The 17,895-nt window shown below is 36.3% G+C and overlaps 1 protein-coding gene across 10 annotated transcripts in view; it reads right to left on the bottom strand.

The window, feature by feature from the left end:
* Nucleotides 1-17,895, bottom strand: part of VPS13B (vacuolar protein sorting 13 homolog B) — a 491,276-nt gene that overhangs the window by 64,445 nt on the left and 408,936 nt on the right. For 8 of the 10 annotated variants that reach the window (XM_075495027.1, XM_075495030.1, XM_075495033.1 and 5 more), the window contains 2 exons: nucleotides 17,314-17,521; nucleotides 16,802-17,004 (listed from right to left, as the gene is read on the bottom strand). In XM_075495027.1, the coding sequence (XP_075351142.1) occupies nucleotides 16,802-17,004; nucleotides 17,314-17,521 (411 nt within the window). The remainder of the gene's footprint in view (nucleotides 1-16,801; nucleotides 17,005-17,313; nucleotides 17,522-17,895) is intronic. The other 2 variants (XM_075495031.1, XM_075495032.1) reach the window with 1 other exon arrangement.

Genomic DNA, 17,895 nt, shown 5'->3' with positions numbered 1-17,895 from the left:
AACAGAATTGTAACTGTTACTCAGATTCTGTGCTGTTTTGACTCAAATTAAAATGTTTTTAGAACTTCACTGCAATATAACACTTCAAACTTTCTCTTACTAGGTACAGAAATAGCTACTTGTTCCACAGTACCCAAGAATAACAAAGACAATTTTATTGACATTTGTTGTCATATTAAAATGATCAAAGATGCAAAGTAAAAATGATGATAGGCAACACAATGCCTTGTGGTGGGCCAACACATGAATAAAAATCCTGGGACAAATCATGAAGTACTTGTAATCACATGGCCTTTTCTTTCATGGAATATGCTATTTAGACAACTGCGTAATTTTGAAAACCCAAACCCAATAAATACATAGTAGCTTCAGTTTAATCACATCTCTAATTTTAAGTTTGTAAATAACCCATGTGGATTATTCCTGGATGCATCGCTGAACTGGAGAGAATGTTATTAGAGACATTTCTAAAGAAAATAGAAAACAAATTTTAATAAAAGCATAGATTTTAAAGGAGTGTGTCTTCGGCCTCCTTTTTTTTTTTGGTAATAGCATGAAAGTGAATGAGAATATGAATTTAAAACAAATGCAAACTCAGTAGGATATGACGATTTTAGAATTAAGATACAGATATCCATAGTTACGGCACTTGTACATGCTCAAGAAATACCAAAAGTCAAGCTGATATAAAGCAAATAGTAAAAAAATGCGTATGTATGTGCTATTACCTTTTTTGTGTCTGTGTGTAGACATACATACATAAATAACCAGGAAAAAAGTAAGAATGAGGTATAGATGCAAAGAAATCCAGGCACAGCTAGAAAAAGCTCTGTAAGTATTCTTCCTTGTTACTCAGTAAGGACTATAATGCACATGGAGGCGACAGCAGGGTGATTAATTCACAGGAATGAAGGTTAAGAAGGAAAATTCAGGGAGCTCAGTGGTTCAAACCAGGGAGGGCAAGGGAACATAAATAATCACCAAAGAATTCTGGAAGAATTAACATGTGGAACCACAGAGCCTGAAACACAGATTTTTACTACATCTGTCAAGTCACAATGGTACCTGAAGATTGAAAAAAACAACCACAGTAACTAAAATTTTTTTAGGTGAGGATGGGGGGGGGGGAGAGAAAAAAGTGTCCAATAACTGCCAGCAAAACTCTGATGCCAGTAACGTATATAACAGAGCAGCACAGCAATATCAATCAGGAGTGCTGATTTAATTTCAAAGACTGGAGTCTGAGAAAAAGGGATTGATTTTGAACATCAAAAAGCACACGTCATATCCATAAAGACAGCAACACATTTGTTTATAAGCTGCATATTCAATTGGAAATGGTGAAGATATGTGAATGTAAGCTGGAAAATTGTGAGGCAGTATGATGATGCCTGGAAAAAGCAAATGCCATCCCGAGAGACATCAGGTGTGATATTTCCAAAAGCTATGGACAAATACGAATTGACTTGTACAAGACACCAGTGGGGCCTCATCTGGAATATGGTACACATTTCCAATTATTCATTTAAAACTGTATTAACTCACACTGGGATCTGTGCAGAGTTGAGGACCAAATGAAGGAAAACAAAAGGAACATGATTGCTCTACCCAGACACCTCAGGAAAGAAATAGTTAATAGAGGAAAACGTCTATAGAAACTATGGGTCAAAACTGAGCTGGTCTATGAATAACCTGTAAGGCTAGAAACCCGAAGCGAAAAAGAGAGGGAGGTTCGAGGACAGCCTTGGTGCTCATGACAGCTGCTTTTAAAAGCTTGATTTGTTAATAAGATGGAGACAGTAACCAGCATTGGCCTGACGGGAGGAGGCTGGGCTTCATGACCCACAAAACATCTTTCTTGGTTCTGTGTTGCTAACTCTACAATGGTAGCAACACAGGTGCTGTGCACAACAGCAACATGAAATATTACATTATTGTGTTTGTAGCTATATTTCAAAGTCACCCTCTATTTATCCTTTTTGCTCTTACTGTCACTATAGAGTTTTAGATTTCTTCAAAACTTCTCAGTGTTGAATTATTTTAACCTTTAATGCCTGTGGACAAACACTCAAAATTGCAATACCACAGTAATGTTCCTACCCTTCAATTATGGATATACCCAAAGAATTCCCCTATGTTAACTATGAACACATAAACAGCAACTTCCATCATCCGCTATCTTTCATACTACGTTGTGGAGTCATTCACACTCACATACTTCTTTTCTAAACCTCCACAGTCTCCACTGGTGATAAAACATTTGATTTTATTTAAAATATTGCATATTGCAATACTTGGCATAATTCCTATAGCATAAAGTCTTGGAATTCTATCATTACAAAAGGATCTTTGATCCTGTATCATTTCTGACAAAAGGTTGCAGCCTTTCATGGTTGCACAGGTACTTTTACATACAGCAGTATTTATTTCTGCTTATTTTTAAATCTCAGTCCTTAAAATATCTTGAGATTTTTTAGGAGTCTGATTCAATGTATTTGAATACTTGGTTTGGTCTTGTGCTTCCTATTGCCTATCAACACCTAAGTTATCTTTTCTTGTCAGTGCTGTTGAGTGACGTGTGTGCAACAAAAGTCTTGTAAAGCTACCCTATTACTTAGCATATTTATTTCTTTTAGATTACATCTCACAACAGAACTTTTTTTTTTTAATATGCAAGTCTCCCTAATGAGAATCTCACAAAATTGGATCAGAACGGCAAGTAGCGGGCATTTAAAAAGGGGCGAAGCAAAGTGATGAATTCTATTCCCACTAAGATTAATGAGCTGGAAGAACAAGGTAAAGAGCACACTAAAGGAATTTCGTAAGTTGCATTACAATACGAAAAACGTAGAACTATCAGTAAGGCTAGAGGAAAGTAATATAGGGAGATTGAAAATATTGAAAATAAAGGCAGATCGAAACTTGAAAAAAACCCAAAACAGATTTCATATATATTGTTAAAAAGAAAAAAAAGTAGGTACTTCAATATTTCCACCCACTCAGTAGGTGGTGGAAATACTGAAACTTATCTTGAGGAAAAAGATGGCAAAGTAAAATGATCCATTATGCCATAAAGAAGTAATAACTCCTCTTTAGGCTCTGGTATAACCTAACATAGTGTATTTGCCTTTTAGGAACTTCATGGTAACCTCTTAAGCCAATTATGAAGAATTTGGAAAGCCACAGGAATGACCGCTGGACTCAGGAGTACGAGTAGCCAGAAAGAACGTATCACCTAACAATTAAAGCAGGCTGGTAAGCATGTTGAAAAGATTATTCCTCTATTTTTGCTCACGAATTTTTTCCTGTGTTGTAATATGTCAAAAAATCTACCAGAGCAAGAGACAGTACGTTTCAAGACATCATCTGCACATTAGAAGTAAAAAGTCAAAGCCACACTTTACATGATTGCCTGTACAAAATACAGCTCATGCTTCAGGACTGTCCAAACTGTAAGCTTTCTTGAAGCTTGCAAAAGACTTAGTTGACTTAGAATCTTTGATTCCTACATATCTAGCTTTATTTGTTCTAGGGGGTTTATTACTAATGCCTGATCTGGATAAGTTTAAGGAAAGATGGTAGCTCTGGGCAATATTAGCTGCCAAAAATAATAGTTGTGAAAGCCTGGAAATAGGCTATAATGCCAGAACTGAGTCATAGGCAGTGGGAATAAGTGAATTAGCTGCAACAAAAAATTCCCCATATGTAGAATTAAATATGGTACTTTTACCTTAAAATAGTTGAATAAAACCTAAGCTATAATTCAGATAATTGTTACCTCTCAGAAAATGTGACCGCTAGTGCTGCCTCTATAAAACTAAGCACTAACAAAGCATATCTAACCACAGACTTCTTTGCTAAACAACAAGCATGCTTATTCAACAGACACCTCTCCATAGCTTTTTGTCTTCTTTCCTAGCTCTCAAAGAAAGTTTTAATTGCAATGATTTTATTCACCTGTAAAATGCAAACAGAACCATTACTGCACAGCCCGTCAGTTATGTGTGCATAAAACTATTACTTAACTGTGGGCTCAGATTTAACCAAAAATCTCCAAGGTCCGTTTTGCAAGAAAACCACGCGCTATGGCACAAACACTTATTTAGAAGGATGGTTATGGCAATAGAGAGCAAAACAGCAGTCAAATGATTTTTTTTCAGCAGCATTAACAACGGAGATCAGAAGCAGTAGTGAAAAGCTACATGAAAACAGCCTAAACTCTAAATACTTATAACAAAAACTGTTAATAAGATAAATACATTTAAAACAAAGCAGAGAATCTGAAGGTTCCTCCTTTTTTGTCTTTACTGCTGTGGACTGTAGACATGGGAGATCTGAAAATTCCATGGCACTGTTCTGATGAAGAACGAAAATGGTGCATTAACAAATTCTGATAGGAAGGAAAGCAGTTGCCTCCAAGTGACAGTTCCAATCCTGCCCCCTGCGAGTTCAGGACACAAAGAAACAGCTGAAATAGTTGCCTGGGAGTAGAAATCTTTTGAATTAGGAGAGTGTGGATTCCTGTTCTTTGTGAATCTCTTATTTCATTCTATTTTAAGAAAAAAATCTTTATATATATTACACTAACATAGACATTACGAGAATCACCTCTGTGAACATACATCAACTCTCTACAAACAGGGCCTGTCTCAATTTCAGAGCTGAAACCTCTATAATATACATTTCCCCAAAAAAGAAAAAACCCAAACAAAAAGAAACTCATCCCCCCCTTAAAAACTTGCATCCTTCAAGTCATTTCCTGCACACTTGTTAACCTATCAGCAAGGCAGTATTAATAACAAACATGAAGTATTCCCACTAATGCACTACAATGTGATAGATCATGTTTTTTCTTATTCAACATATACTGTGTCACACATTATCTGTACCAGAATAATTTAATTCCTATTTGGAAACTAGGGATCAAGAAATGCTACAGAATCTGTTAATGCTATGTTACACATTAACATTTTCATCCATGTGTTGTACACCCTATTGACCACACGGATACTTCTTATTCCCACTTAAAGTTATGTGTAATAATAAGACACAATGGGAGAGAAATGACTGTTGATCCATATGTGCTTCTTAAAGGCTTTCATGATCACAACATGCTTCTAGATTTTCCTGTGACCTGATGTGATCCTCCCAGCTTTAGACTACTTTGCTAATTTGGACTTGAAAAGCCTTGGGTGCACCCCGCTTACCACGAGGTATGTTTCTATAGCTGAGCTCTCTAGCTGAGCAGAGGGCCAACACCAGTGCACTTCCACAAGCTGTCACGTTACCATAAATGATCATACCTATTATCCACTATACACATTGTCATAATGCTAACAGGTCTCAGACACAGACATCATTGCCATTTAGGACAGAAATAATTAAAATATCTCCACTTCTTAGCTAATCCCATCTTTTTCACAGACATCTTTTTTGTCTCTAGGAAAAAGCTACAGCCATCTGCCTACTGCTTTGAGGTTGCTGAATGAAGGGTATATAAAAGTATTATTGCATTATTACTTAAATACTGGAGCATATAATTTTTAAACTCAGTATAAAAAATGGATCTTTAACTATACACATGCAGATCTCTTAGGCTGCAAAATAAATCTTGTCCAGCTGAGAAAGAAAGATATTAACAGCTGGGTTACAGAAGAATGTGCTTAATGTTGCTTTCAGCGATGCTTCCTTTTGATTCATGTTTTTGCTAGAAAATAAGCTTCTACAGAATAAATGTTCATTTCTTGAATCTCAGTCCCTCAGATGGTGGGCGCTTCCTCTTGGAAATGAAGTTATTCTTGTTCCAGAAACAACTACTGTACAAGAAAACACACGCAGAAGACAGGAAGCGTGTGTGTGTTTTATCTTCTCCGAGCAGGGCCACCTAAGTGAAGGAGAAGCAGAATACAATACAAACTAGCACTTTGTGTCAGACGCCAACCCATGCTGAGATTTTAACTCCAGCTTCCTGAGCATGAATAAACCGATTGCTCTGTAATAAAGCTATTCTGTTGTTAGGATATTTTACTGTTTTAGGGCCAACTGCCTTAAAAATACAATTCTCCCATTAGGTGAACAGAAGTCACAGTAGTAGGAAATAAAAAGCTTTATCCAGATTTTTATTAGGGAACAATTCTTGGCAGTAACTACCAAGAACATTACTTTTCTATTTGATTTTGAAGTAATATTTATATAAAAATAGCAAAAAAACCCTGCAGAAAAATATATTATGTAGAAAATATGCTCAAAACAAAATTAATATTAAATAGAATAAAACCTCCATAATATGCCTGTTCACACAACACACACAATCCAAGCTGACCGGTAGAACAACATCTTGGACACCTGTAGGATACTTCAACATCCACATTTCTCTTTATGTTATGTGATTGACGTTGTGAAATCGTGCTACAAACCGAACTGCCCGTTGGATAACATTTTTTTAGCCTTCCTCAGGGCTAGGATTTTATCCTATCAGTGTGGAAAACAGTCTCCCCTGGCACAGCTACAGACCACCAATTTTCCCTTTTCATGAAGATCCAAATAAGAAAAAAAGATGTGGTGGTTTACAGTGAGGTAAAAATTTAGCCTACTATTAGCAGTATTAGGATTAGCAGTAGTACTAGGATTAAAAACATTCTAGCTGTCGAAAGTATTTGCTGTGCCCCCAGCTCAGTCTCCTTTGTACTTTTATTATGGTTTTCTGTACTTTGACACCATTTTGATGTGTTATGGACCCATATATTTCAGGCAGTAAAAGTTATTCCACTATGGTGCGCTCTTAATTTTCAACACTCAGGAAGAATCAGATACCACAACTGGAGAAGTTTTTCAAAATTATCCCATATAATTTCTTCACAGAATTTGTTTTACTTCTCTTTGAATTTGGTTTAACAAGATTTTTCCTAAAGCTAGAACACTTAAATTATATATACTCACTTTAAAATGGAATATGCAATATCTGCTTAATTTAATTTTTTCCCCTATCCATACTGAGGTCTTTGGCTGCATAATGAAAATAACTACTATTTTGCTTTCTGAGTAATAACATATACCTCGGCTCTTTCAACTCAATTTAAGAAATTTATTTATGGTCCTATTAGCATATTCATTTCATTTTATTTAAATTTACATCTGTACTGCAGTTTATAAAATAAATACTAAATAGATGTGAAAGAAAACTCCTGTCTTCTGAGAGAAATTGTTCTTGAAAAATACATAACTGCCTTTTAGCTGACTTTGGAAAAAAGCTTCTATACATCTTCAACTAATAGAAGCTATAAAAAACCCTTTGTAATATTGGAACCAGTTGAGAAACCACAAGTATTCAAATGCAGGAAATCATGATTTTATAACATTTTAATGTGATCTACTCTTGGGAAACAAAGTTAACCAAGCCCTATTTCTGTACAGGAAATATTCCACTGTACAGTTGTAATACATTGTGGTGAGGGGTACAGCTGCAAATTTTTCACCTGTAATGCCCCACTGGTATTGTGGCTTACTGAATTGCATCAAGATTGCCTTCCTGTCCGGAAAGCCCTCTAAGTACAAACAAGACTCTAAGCCCAGGTTTTATTTTCCCTTGGTATCAGAATATGGTAATTTAAGAGCCCTGAGAAATGCTTTTTAACCTTTTAGAAGAAATATGTAGCATTCTTTTATTAGGAACTATGTTCTTTGCCTTTTTAAAACAACATGTGACCAACTTATCTTATCAATTTATCAGGCTAGCAGGTTCAGAGCAAACGCAGGTGTGTATAGTAATGTAATCTGTCACAGATACTGGCTTTTTTCATTATGGAAAAATTACTCTAAACACACTAACAGCTTTTGTTAAGAAAGCACAGAATAGCACTATGCTATAACTGAGAAGATTTCTGCAGGACTTTTTAAACAGGAAAATGTATGTGCTATTAAGTGTCAAACCCTTTTTTTCTACTAACTGTCATTCATCTTGAGACTGAGTTTATGTGAAGATCACTCGCTTTTTTAATAGCAAAAGCACCAGTATTTCATTGAAGTTATTAGGGTCTTAATTTATTGTTGCAAGTACTGAGAAACAAAAGTACATTAGATAGGAGATGTTACATTAGGGACTTACCACCTTCTTGCAATACTCCTTATTCTCTTTTTCTGATACAGGAACAATCCTCCACATTCTATTTAAGGCTTTTAATTTTTAAGCTTCAGTATTTATTAATAATATAAGCACTATGCTGTTGAAAGGTAGTCACCTCTGGGATTGAGGGTAGCAGCCTATTAATACATAAAGTACTGCATAATTTTCAGTATATGGGCTATTTTGACCACATATTCTCACCACAGTAAATCCTGACTCCTACAAGAAGTGCCACAAGATCAGCGTACAGCAGGAAGGACTTCGGTTTGCAAAGTTTCATAAATCAGAGTTACAAAAACTGAAAAGTACAGAACACGAGGACAGTATAAATCTGTCATTAAGATAATCTGATGGTTTCGTCAGTCCTCTGGCACCCGGTAGAATTTTCACTGGCTCAGTAACCCCAAAGGGTAAATTTCAGTGTGATGCACAGGCAAATTATGCACAACTTCCATTAACATTCCCAACGAGTTACGCTTAACTCCCTGCAGACTGCACAGAAACCGTAGGCCAAACGATACAGTCTCATCTCAATGCAGTGAACACTAAGATCACACAGCAAAATAATTAAGATTATACACACAAAATACAGTAACAAAATAGTAAAGTCTGAGATAATCCTACTCTCAGGCAAGGAAGTTCACAAATAATGTTTAAAGCTGGAATTCCTAAAGAGAACAGGCTCTGTTTCAACATCTGCTTAAGACTCACTGTGTAACATTGCAGCTCCTTTAGCCCCTACTTCCTTCCTTGCAAGAAAATGAAGACAATACTTATCATTAATAGTCAGAGTCTTAACTTTGGAAAACATGGGCAAAACTCTGCCCAGCATCAGAAAACTTGCTCGCATCCAGATCATCTGAAGTGTAAGTGGCTCAGGCTACAAGCAAGCCTTCAGCCCTCTTGAACAGACCAGTTCTTCACATGATGACCTGCATCCATTTTTGTACACATGCACGGATGTAAACAATGCTTCTACTGACAGGAAAGCAGTTTCCTACAGTAGAATAGAAGGCATTCGTTACAGCTCTAGTTTATGATCAGATATGCTCAATAATTATACTGTATTGTTTTGTTTCAAGCTTGTTGCAACTCTTCACACAGTAGAGGGATCATAAAAACACCATACGCAGTCTATGTATAGTAATAGTATGATTAGTACAGTCATTTCAAATAACATCAAAAGGTAGAATTTTAAAAAGCAGAATCCCAGACAAAGCACCAAATTTGCCTTCTTAGCAAGTCACAACAGCTAGACAAATTATTTCACCATCCATCTAAAAAGTCTGATGATTTGAAGACAGTACTGAACTGCATGGCAGTAGATTCAAAAATTTGCAAACCAACAGGTTTATCGATAAGCACGGTTGAACTTTACAGCTTATTATCTAATAACACTATGAACTTAAATCACTAACCTGTCACACACAAATCATCTGGATTTCCAAAATAGTTGTTGCTTTGGGAATGTAAGAAATAAATCAAACATGAATAAAATTTGTGGTTTCCCAAAAAGCTCATTTCCCAGACTCTCAAATGCCCAGCTGAACACTGTAGCCCCAACAGGGAATGAAAAGTAAAAAGGAAGCAGAGCCAGCCAAAAATGAGGTATTCTCTGTTAAAAGGAAAAATGAATGTCTTTGACATTGATCATAATTCTTTTCCCGTTGACTGTCATGTCAAATCTTTCCTGGAATAATGACTTACAGTAGGTCTAATGTCAGTCATTCTTAAGCTCATGCTTCCTTAAGCCACTGTTTAAACAACCACAAGGTGTTAGAAAATGACTGTTTACTGGCTGACAGTGTTGAAAAAATCAGATTCCAGACTGCAGAGTTTGCAAATGCTTTATTTAAATAGTGTAAGCATGTAAGGCAATGCCACAGACAATTTTTTGAATCCTCACCTTTTGAAGTTGGAAATATTTTACATTCTCCTAAAAGAGATTTCACCATCTCAGCAAATACTCCGAGTGAATTTTACCAGAGTGGTTTTATTTACCTGGTCTTTCTTTATTAAACCTCAGTTAAGCCCTTGCAACCTCAGAACTATACTCACTGCCCTAATTTTCTCCAGTAGACCTTGAGATCTGGTTAATTTAATCACCACTTTTCTAAACCAGCAGTAAGTGCTCTGTTTATTAGGAGACTATATAAAGAAGAAAGGCCAGAAAAGGAGACCTCAGCACACATTCATCTTTTCATCAGCTGTTATAATGCTGACTACACTTGCATGCAATAGAATCCTGGCACGTACACAAGGGAAACATCCTCAAATACAAAAACCTGTCAGGGTTATAGCTCAGTAGATACTTTATTTTAAATTCCTATGGAGAAATGAACAAATGCCGTAGGTTATCTTCCTTTTGTCTTGTAAGCTTTAACAGCTTGTATCTCTCACTGGATGACAATCCAGGAGAAAGAATTTTAAGTCTGTGTTGGTGATGCAGCTTAAATAAATCAGAGAGCTCAGAATTTGGAGCATTACACATTATATGATCACTTAGATTAGACAAATCTTGTTTTCTCCACCTTTTAATCCATGGCCACTTGTGTAAACGCTCTTGTGACAATACAGAGCTTTTTGTTTGAAATATGGGGCAGTGCCAGCAATATCCCTTACTGGAAAGATAACTCTACAATGGAATGGCAAACACTGAGCATCTCTGTAAAAAGTTCACTAGCTAAAATAGGCCTCCAGCTGTACAGGAAATCATTTGCGTGTCCTGTTCAGCTGCTTGCACAGAAAAGCAGAATACTTCCTTGATGGCATACAAATTGCTTTCCTATCTTGGTGAGCTGACCTCCCATCTTTGCTCTCTCCCCTGCCAACCCAAACCTGTCAACCTTGTTCTTGGTAAAGATAAATTATATAAAAATGTGGCTGAGATGAAATCAGAGAAGTAAACCAACATAGGCTAATCAGAGGCAAAGACAAATGTAAATCTGACCTTCTCAAGACTGCAGGAAGACACAGGAAGACTTTGGGAAACTAGAAGCTTAGTGCAAGCACAGCTTTAAGCCCCACGGGACAGATATCCAGCAGCACTTTCTTTGAGCTTAAATGTAGCTAACTCCTATTTGTACCTGTACAATTTGAAAGTCACTACTGAATCACTAACAGATTTTTTTTTCCTGCAACTCCCTCCTTCAAATTGTAAAAATACCACAGAAATGAAGAACCTTTCTCAACTGCTGCAACCTGACAGATCCAAGGAACTGTACAAGCGTGGCTGAATTTAGCATTACATGACAGCTCTGAAATACAGTCCCTTGTTATGGTGTGGAATACATTCTTCTTCAATTATTTTTATGTTCTGGGACAGTGGCATTATCTGCATAACCATAAACTATTGTCTGGAATTAGGAAATGCTCTTTCTCCTTTCTTTCCTTTTTTCCTAATGCCATTTTTCCAAAGCAACCAGAACAATCAGGATGGAGGAAATAGCCACAAATTCTCTTTCAGCTGTCCTTGTAATGAGCTCAAGCCAATGTTCTCATCATCTGGGAGATGAGGAGAGAGACTATGAAGCCCTTCCTCTCCAGTTTAGACTGTCTAGCACACTCTTGTTTCCGCATTGCTCATGTATCTTCTACAATGCTGATATCCCTGCAGGAGACATTTCTATATACCTTATAAAACATATTCTGCTTGAAGGCTTTTACCATGCTTCAAAGCCCTCAGTGGAAGACATATTATGGACAGATTCACAAGAACGAGAATCATCACCACCAACAGATTCCAACTTTAACTGCTATGAAACAAGAACATCATAGAGCCAATAAAAGACCTGTTTCCCTGTAACGGCGAGCTGGTTGCCTTGTAGAACATAGTTTACTGTTAAACTGGGAAAGTGACGCATACCTTAAGTCTTCACATGTGAATTCTTGCTGAGACAAATCTATAAACATCTGCATAATTTTTACTATAGAAATTATCTGCACAAGAGAGTGTCCTAAATGTAACATTAAGTGTTTTCGAGCAAGAACAGTAGGCTTTGTCTCTCTGGTTTTGTGTACATATTTTCTTTAAGCACATAATAAAATAGGCTTTTAAAGTTGCTCATCCACATATCTTCAACCACAAGACTTTCTCTGATCAGCAATCTACTTGAATGATTTAAAATTTTCATCTGTTGTAACTGAGAAAGTCTCAGACAGCATCCTTTTTGATGTACCAATATCAATCTTCCATATTTTAAAGTAATGGCATTGCTACTTCATCTTGCTTATCTTTTGAATTAATTTTGTGAAATTTTTCCATGTTTGGACTTTCTTCTGCTTCTGAGGTGTGAATATGATTCTCACATCAACACCGTTCTACCCTTTGCCCTTGTTGATTTGGGCAGTAATGGATTACCCTGGCTTACATGACATTAGATGGAGTCAGTGCTGGGATTAACTCTTATGAAATGTGTGCTGTCTTAAGTGAAGTTATCAGTAGAATATGCTTTTTCTTCTCCATGTATTTTAAAAATAATCTTAGCAGTAGTCAAGACCAAAAGGGTATGCCTTTACCAACATTTGAGTTGCTGCCTGAAGGTCTTTTCTGTAGATCGCCTTTATACAAGGGGTACATTAATGGTGGCTTAGAGCAATATTTATCACATTATTGGACAAGACACAGCCTATTTACTTTTTCTTCTTATGAAAACATGAAAATACTGCTCTTGTGTATATATTCCTTCATCCCACATTGACCTTTACTAAGATATTTAGCTGTATCTAGAGCTTTCTAAACACCGATCAAAAAAATCCCACAACTTGGAAAACAGACAACCATTAGTAGAAATGAAACAGAAGCTGACAGAACAGTCAAGAGTTAATAGTTGTGATCAAGGAACTAGGAAGACGTTCCATATAGAAGACTGAGGAATATTCTACATCCATAGCACATCTCTTTCTTGATACAGAATCCAGTATTAACCTTTTTTTCAGTTAGCTATAGAAGGTTGCACCCAAAACACTTGTAAGCACAGCAGCTAACTGATTTTTGCTTCACTTCATTGATTTTGCGTTCCAAAAATAATACCCATGTATGTACTTTCTTCATTAGTAAGAACTTGCAAATACTACTATATAAACTTTAAAACAATCTTGAGAAGGTATATTCAGAAAAGATCTTGGCAGTGATGTAGACACAAGGGGAGTAAAATAAGAAAAACTCTCCAGGTCAAAAAGGGCTAGAAATGATGCCTGACAGTGGCTTTACTACCTGAGGATAAGAAACACCTTATGTCACTGAACAGGAACTCCTTAAAAAATTAAGAAGAGGTAGGGAAGTCTAAAGGTGCTTCATCAAATACCAGTTACCTGAAAGAATGGTAAAGAACATTCGTAGCATGTGAACATGGGACAATGAGGGATTAAAAATTAAATAGAAAGGGGCTGCATTGTCTGGTAAAGAGGAAGAACAACAAGTTCAGATACTCTCAATCTCCCAAAAGAAATACAATCCTGATGCAGTTTCTTGCAAGCGCATCTAGGATTCTCTCTCACTTCCTTCAAACAAATAGATCAAACTTCTATTTCAAATTGCTAAAGAAAATGCAACATGCTACGCCATGGCAGAAACATCAGTTCTTCCTTTCTCCTCCACAAATAAAAGCAATAACGTTGGGATTGTAAAAAAGCAAAGTATTAGAAACTTGACCAGTGAAACTGCTTACCTTTGCAACAACACAAGTAAAAGCACAAGAAAATAAGCTCTTGGGACAATCTAGAAATAGCAGCAAGGTAAGATTTTACAGAAACAATACAGTTCATATCAACTCTTATAATCTGAAGCTGTTCGCTTATCCTTTGGCCGCAGCAGATGACACGCAACTTCAATACCTAGAAAAATTCTCTTTATGGTGAAGCTTTTGCAAGTTCCAGGAATTTGAAGAATAGCTATAAAAACAAAGAGACTTCTAAAACCTACTCATGATTAAAACGATATGTCAAAAGAAGTTTAACAAAGATAGAAAGCTAGATGAAATGTCACAGCAACTTACTCGGAAAGAAAGAACATGCAACTGGCAAACTTTCAATTCAAGACAAACTACAGAAGTGCACCTTTGCCTGGATTTATGTGAAGTAAAGGATTAAGGGACTCTGGTAACACAGCTGGTGACATTATGGGTCCTCCTAGCATTTGAACATATACAAAATCCTGGGAAAGTTTTTAAAAATATATTTTTAATATACTTTGATATCATTATTGTCTTTAAATTTAGATCCTTTTTTCAAAAAAGCTGAAGTCTTTGGCTTGCAGATGTTCCTCTAATGTTTCACGTCAAGAAGTGAATAAAATAATGATGTTGTTTTGTCTTTTTTCTCTTTATATTTTGTGAATTTTCCATATGCACTAAATACGCAGTATATTAAGAAACAGACATATATCCATACAGGGAAAAAAGTGGAGCTGATTAAAGGCCTCCTGATTAAATTAAATCAGAAAGTTTGAGATGAATATTTGGTAAATGTAGTTTACCCAACTAATTTGAAAGTTGACTCTGTATTACTTATTCCACCCACATATCTATGTTAGACTAATAAAAACCCCGCATTCTGTCCATATTTAAAATGGCTGTTTATCTACATTGTGTAGAGCTGCTCTGCGTAGGTGCATGGCCAATTCTGGAAAATGTGATAAACCACCACCTCGAGCCAGGCAACAGTTACTGCCACAATTAATGGCCCACTACCAAAATGTGGATCCTCTTGTAGGCATTTCTGTATTCCATGTGGAAAACATGGAAACAGGGAAAATTCCACAAATTGATGGAATCAATTCCAAGATTGGAATTGTATTCCTATGCTCAAGAGCACAGTTTTTGAATAGATGTCCTCTAATTCAGCTGATATCTGTCATCTCTTCCCTTGTAATTGAAAGCCCAAGGTAGTAATATAAGACTTACAAAGAATTAATTAATCATAAAATTGACAGACCTTAAGAAGAGAGTATGCCATAGTAAAAAGCATCATGGAGAGAAGCTATACAGGGATGCTTGACCACAAACTTAAAATGAGACTGATGGAAACAGTTCTCTGCGGTCAATGTATAAGATTAAAAGCAAATCTGAAGAATTACATGAAGACCAGTAGAAGTGGACAGAACCTGAACACTGGTAGCTGAGTGCTTCCCGGTTTCTATCTTACTGTCCGAGGCAATTGCAGGGGAAATGAAAGAGGATCGCAACTACCGTCTTTCCTCTAGACCATAGCATGGAAGCACAAAGCAGCAGAACGCGTGTGCTACTACGAGTCCAGCTGTGTATGCCCACTTGAAGAAGAACCGATATTTCCCCTGTACAGGGTCATATTATTACACAAGCATATACATTATGTTCATTATGTCTGTGATCTATAATGGGAGCTTAATGTAATTATACCAAAAACTTGGTGTGCTCTGCCCTGAAAATACCTTCCTGAAAGAAGGCAAATCGCTGGCTTTCATAGCAACCTAATAGGGCCATCAAGACAGCATACAATAACACAATTTTGATCTTTGATTCAAACCTCATGCCAAATGGAGCTGATTTTTTTCCATTTAATTTTAATTTTCATATAACTGAAAGGAGCTGACATTTGGCTGTCTAGAGGGCAAAGAAATTGGCAGGACACTTACATGATCTCACTAACAGTATGTGCACGGTAATAACATTATACCATTTATCTGAGGAAGATTATCCTACTTATCCATAACTCAAAGCATATTGGTGCATAATTCAATTTTAAAAGCAATTTTTAAAGTTATAACAATAATGAAATATAATTCAACATTTCTGAACAAATAGGAAGAATTGGGTGATATTTATTTCCCTTGACTCACAACACTATTCTGATTAACAAGCAGATTCAAATTAAAAAAAAAAAAAGACAGATCCAATTTGTAATACAAAAAAGAAACTGATAATAACACAACTAAATTGAGCAAAAATCAAAATAGGTATGCAAGGAGTAAGTGAATTTATAAAGATGAATTACACTAGACAGGAGAGAATGTAACTACCTGACTGGGTATTTTAGAAAGCAAAAATTCTCAGAGTTAAGGATCAGTGTAGTTGTGAGGTATGGTCTATTTTTGGGGCACAGAGTGACACAGCTGCAGCACTCAGCCCTCCTGTGAAGGGCAGTTCCATGATCTCACACAGTCAGACTGGACTGCCCACACTTCAACCCTCTCAAAGCAAAACGAGAGAAAATAGATCCTTTCTCTCTACCCTGTGGATCTTACTAAAAGCAGCACAGTCATCTGCCATCACAGACACAGGAGAGGATGGCCGGATTGGAGATTTTAGTTCAATGATTCCACTGAATCTTGGCAACTTCAGACCAGGTCTTTCCTCACATGATTCAGTTTCAAATCAAATGAAGTCTTTACATAAAGACTGATGGATGAAATCATAAGAAAACAGAATAAAAACTCTGCATGCTTGCAAACCAGAACTGATAAATTTGGCTATATCTTATTATGTTATAGAAAAACTTTACAGGTAAGTGGTTAAAATGTTTGCATGAGTAGGTTTAAAACTAAAGATGTGCTCAAGTTGTGGAATTTACCTCCTATTGATTTTATAGAGCTCCTGACATTTGTTTTGTGCTCATTTTTAGTAAACCTAAGTTTGAAAACATTCACTTTACAGCAGTAATGTTTTCTTTTGTTAATGAAAGTAGAGAACTCTTATTACCCACCTGAAGAACATCTCCAAGGTCAGCAGTGCTAATATCTGGGTCTTCAGTGGTATTAAAAGGAACAGGGTTAATTCTTACAAGAGTGAGCACTCTGGGTTCTGGATATCTCCACAACATCATTCCCGGACTATCCTCAGTTTCATTGTAAAACACAACTTCATAGGCACTGGGCAGTTTTTGTGCTTCTGTCAAATGAAAGAAAGCTATAATCTGTTATATAATTTCTAGAAACATACATGCTGGTTTATGAGACCAAAGTAGTTAAAAATAAACCCCTCAGGATCAAAAGGAGAGAAAATAAAAAAGCAATTTCCCTGACTTTTAAAAGATTACAGCTTAATGGAAAGAAATCAAAAAAGTTTTTTTTTTTTTCATTCTAGCAGATGTCTTTTCAATTACTTTTCCAAAAAAAGTAAAGTATTCACTGTAAGAGGCAAGTAATCTTTAATAGGTTACTACTGTATTTACTTTATAATTAAAAAAAAAGAAGAGAGCAATAATATTCTTCTTACCTGCATCTTGTATATACTGGAACAGGCCTGTTCTCAGATCATCTGAGGTATGCTCAGTTTTTGAGGCCTGATTCCTTCCCGTAGAAGAACAAGTGGGGTGTGTACGTTCAGGTATCAATATGTCTACGCTGCCCTTTTTAGTGAGGTACTGCCACAGAAGCTCCTGAAGAAGAACTAAACAGTTCAAATGCTCTTGACCCCAGAAAACCTTCCAAAAAAAAAAAAAAAAAAAAAAAGAAAAAAAGAAAGAGAAAAGACAAAACAATCACATACAAATATTTAGGCATCTTTGAAGGAAAAAAACTCCCCAGAACAATAGGAACTTTATATGGCTTTCAGCCTGCTCTACTTATACCGTAATTGCTTGCAAGTATCCTGAATGTGAAAATAAACAGGAACAACAAGAAATCTCTACAAAACCATTTGGCAAATTTGTTCTTTTCATCATTCGAAGGAAAGCATTAATTCTTACCACTTACAATTGATACTGACGCTGCCTGGAAGAGCACAGAACTTAAAAGTGATAGGCAAGAACTTACAGCTGAGTGCAGTATGTAATACTAGGACTAGTCACAGGTTTTG

The sequence above is a fragment of the Mycteria americana genome, chromosome 2 (genome assembly GCF_035582795.1).
Source record: "Mycteria americana isolate JAX WOST 10 ecotype Jacksonville Zoo and Gardens chromosome 2, USCA_MyAme_1.0, whole genome shotgun sequence".
Lineage (NCBI taxonomy): Eukaryota > Metazoa > Chordata > Aves > Ciconiiformes > Ciconiidae > Mycteria > Mycteria americana.
Note: the sequence above shows the minus strand (reverse complement) of the source record. Positions and strands in the feature narration are given on the sequence as shown.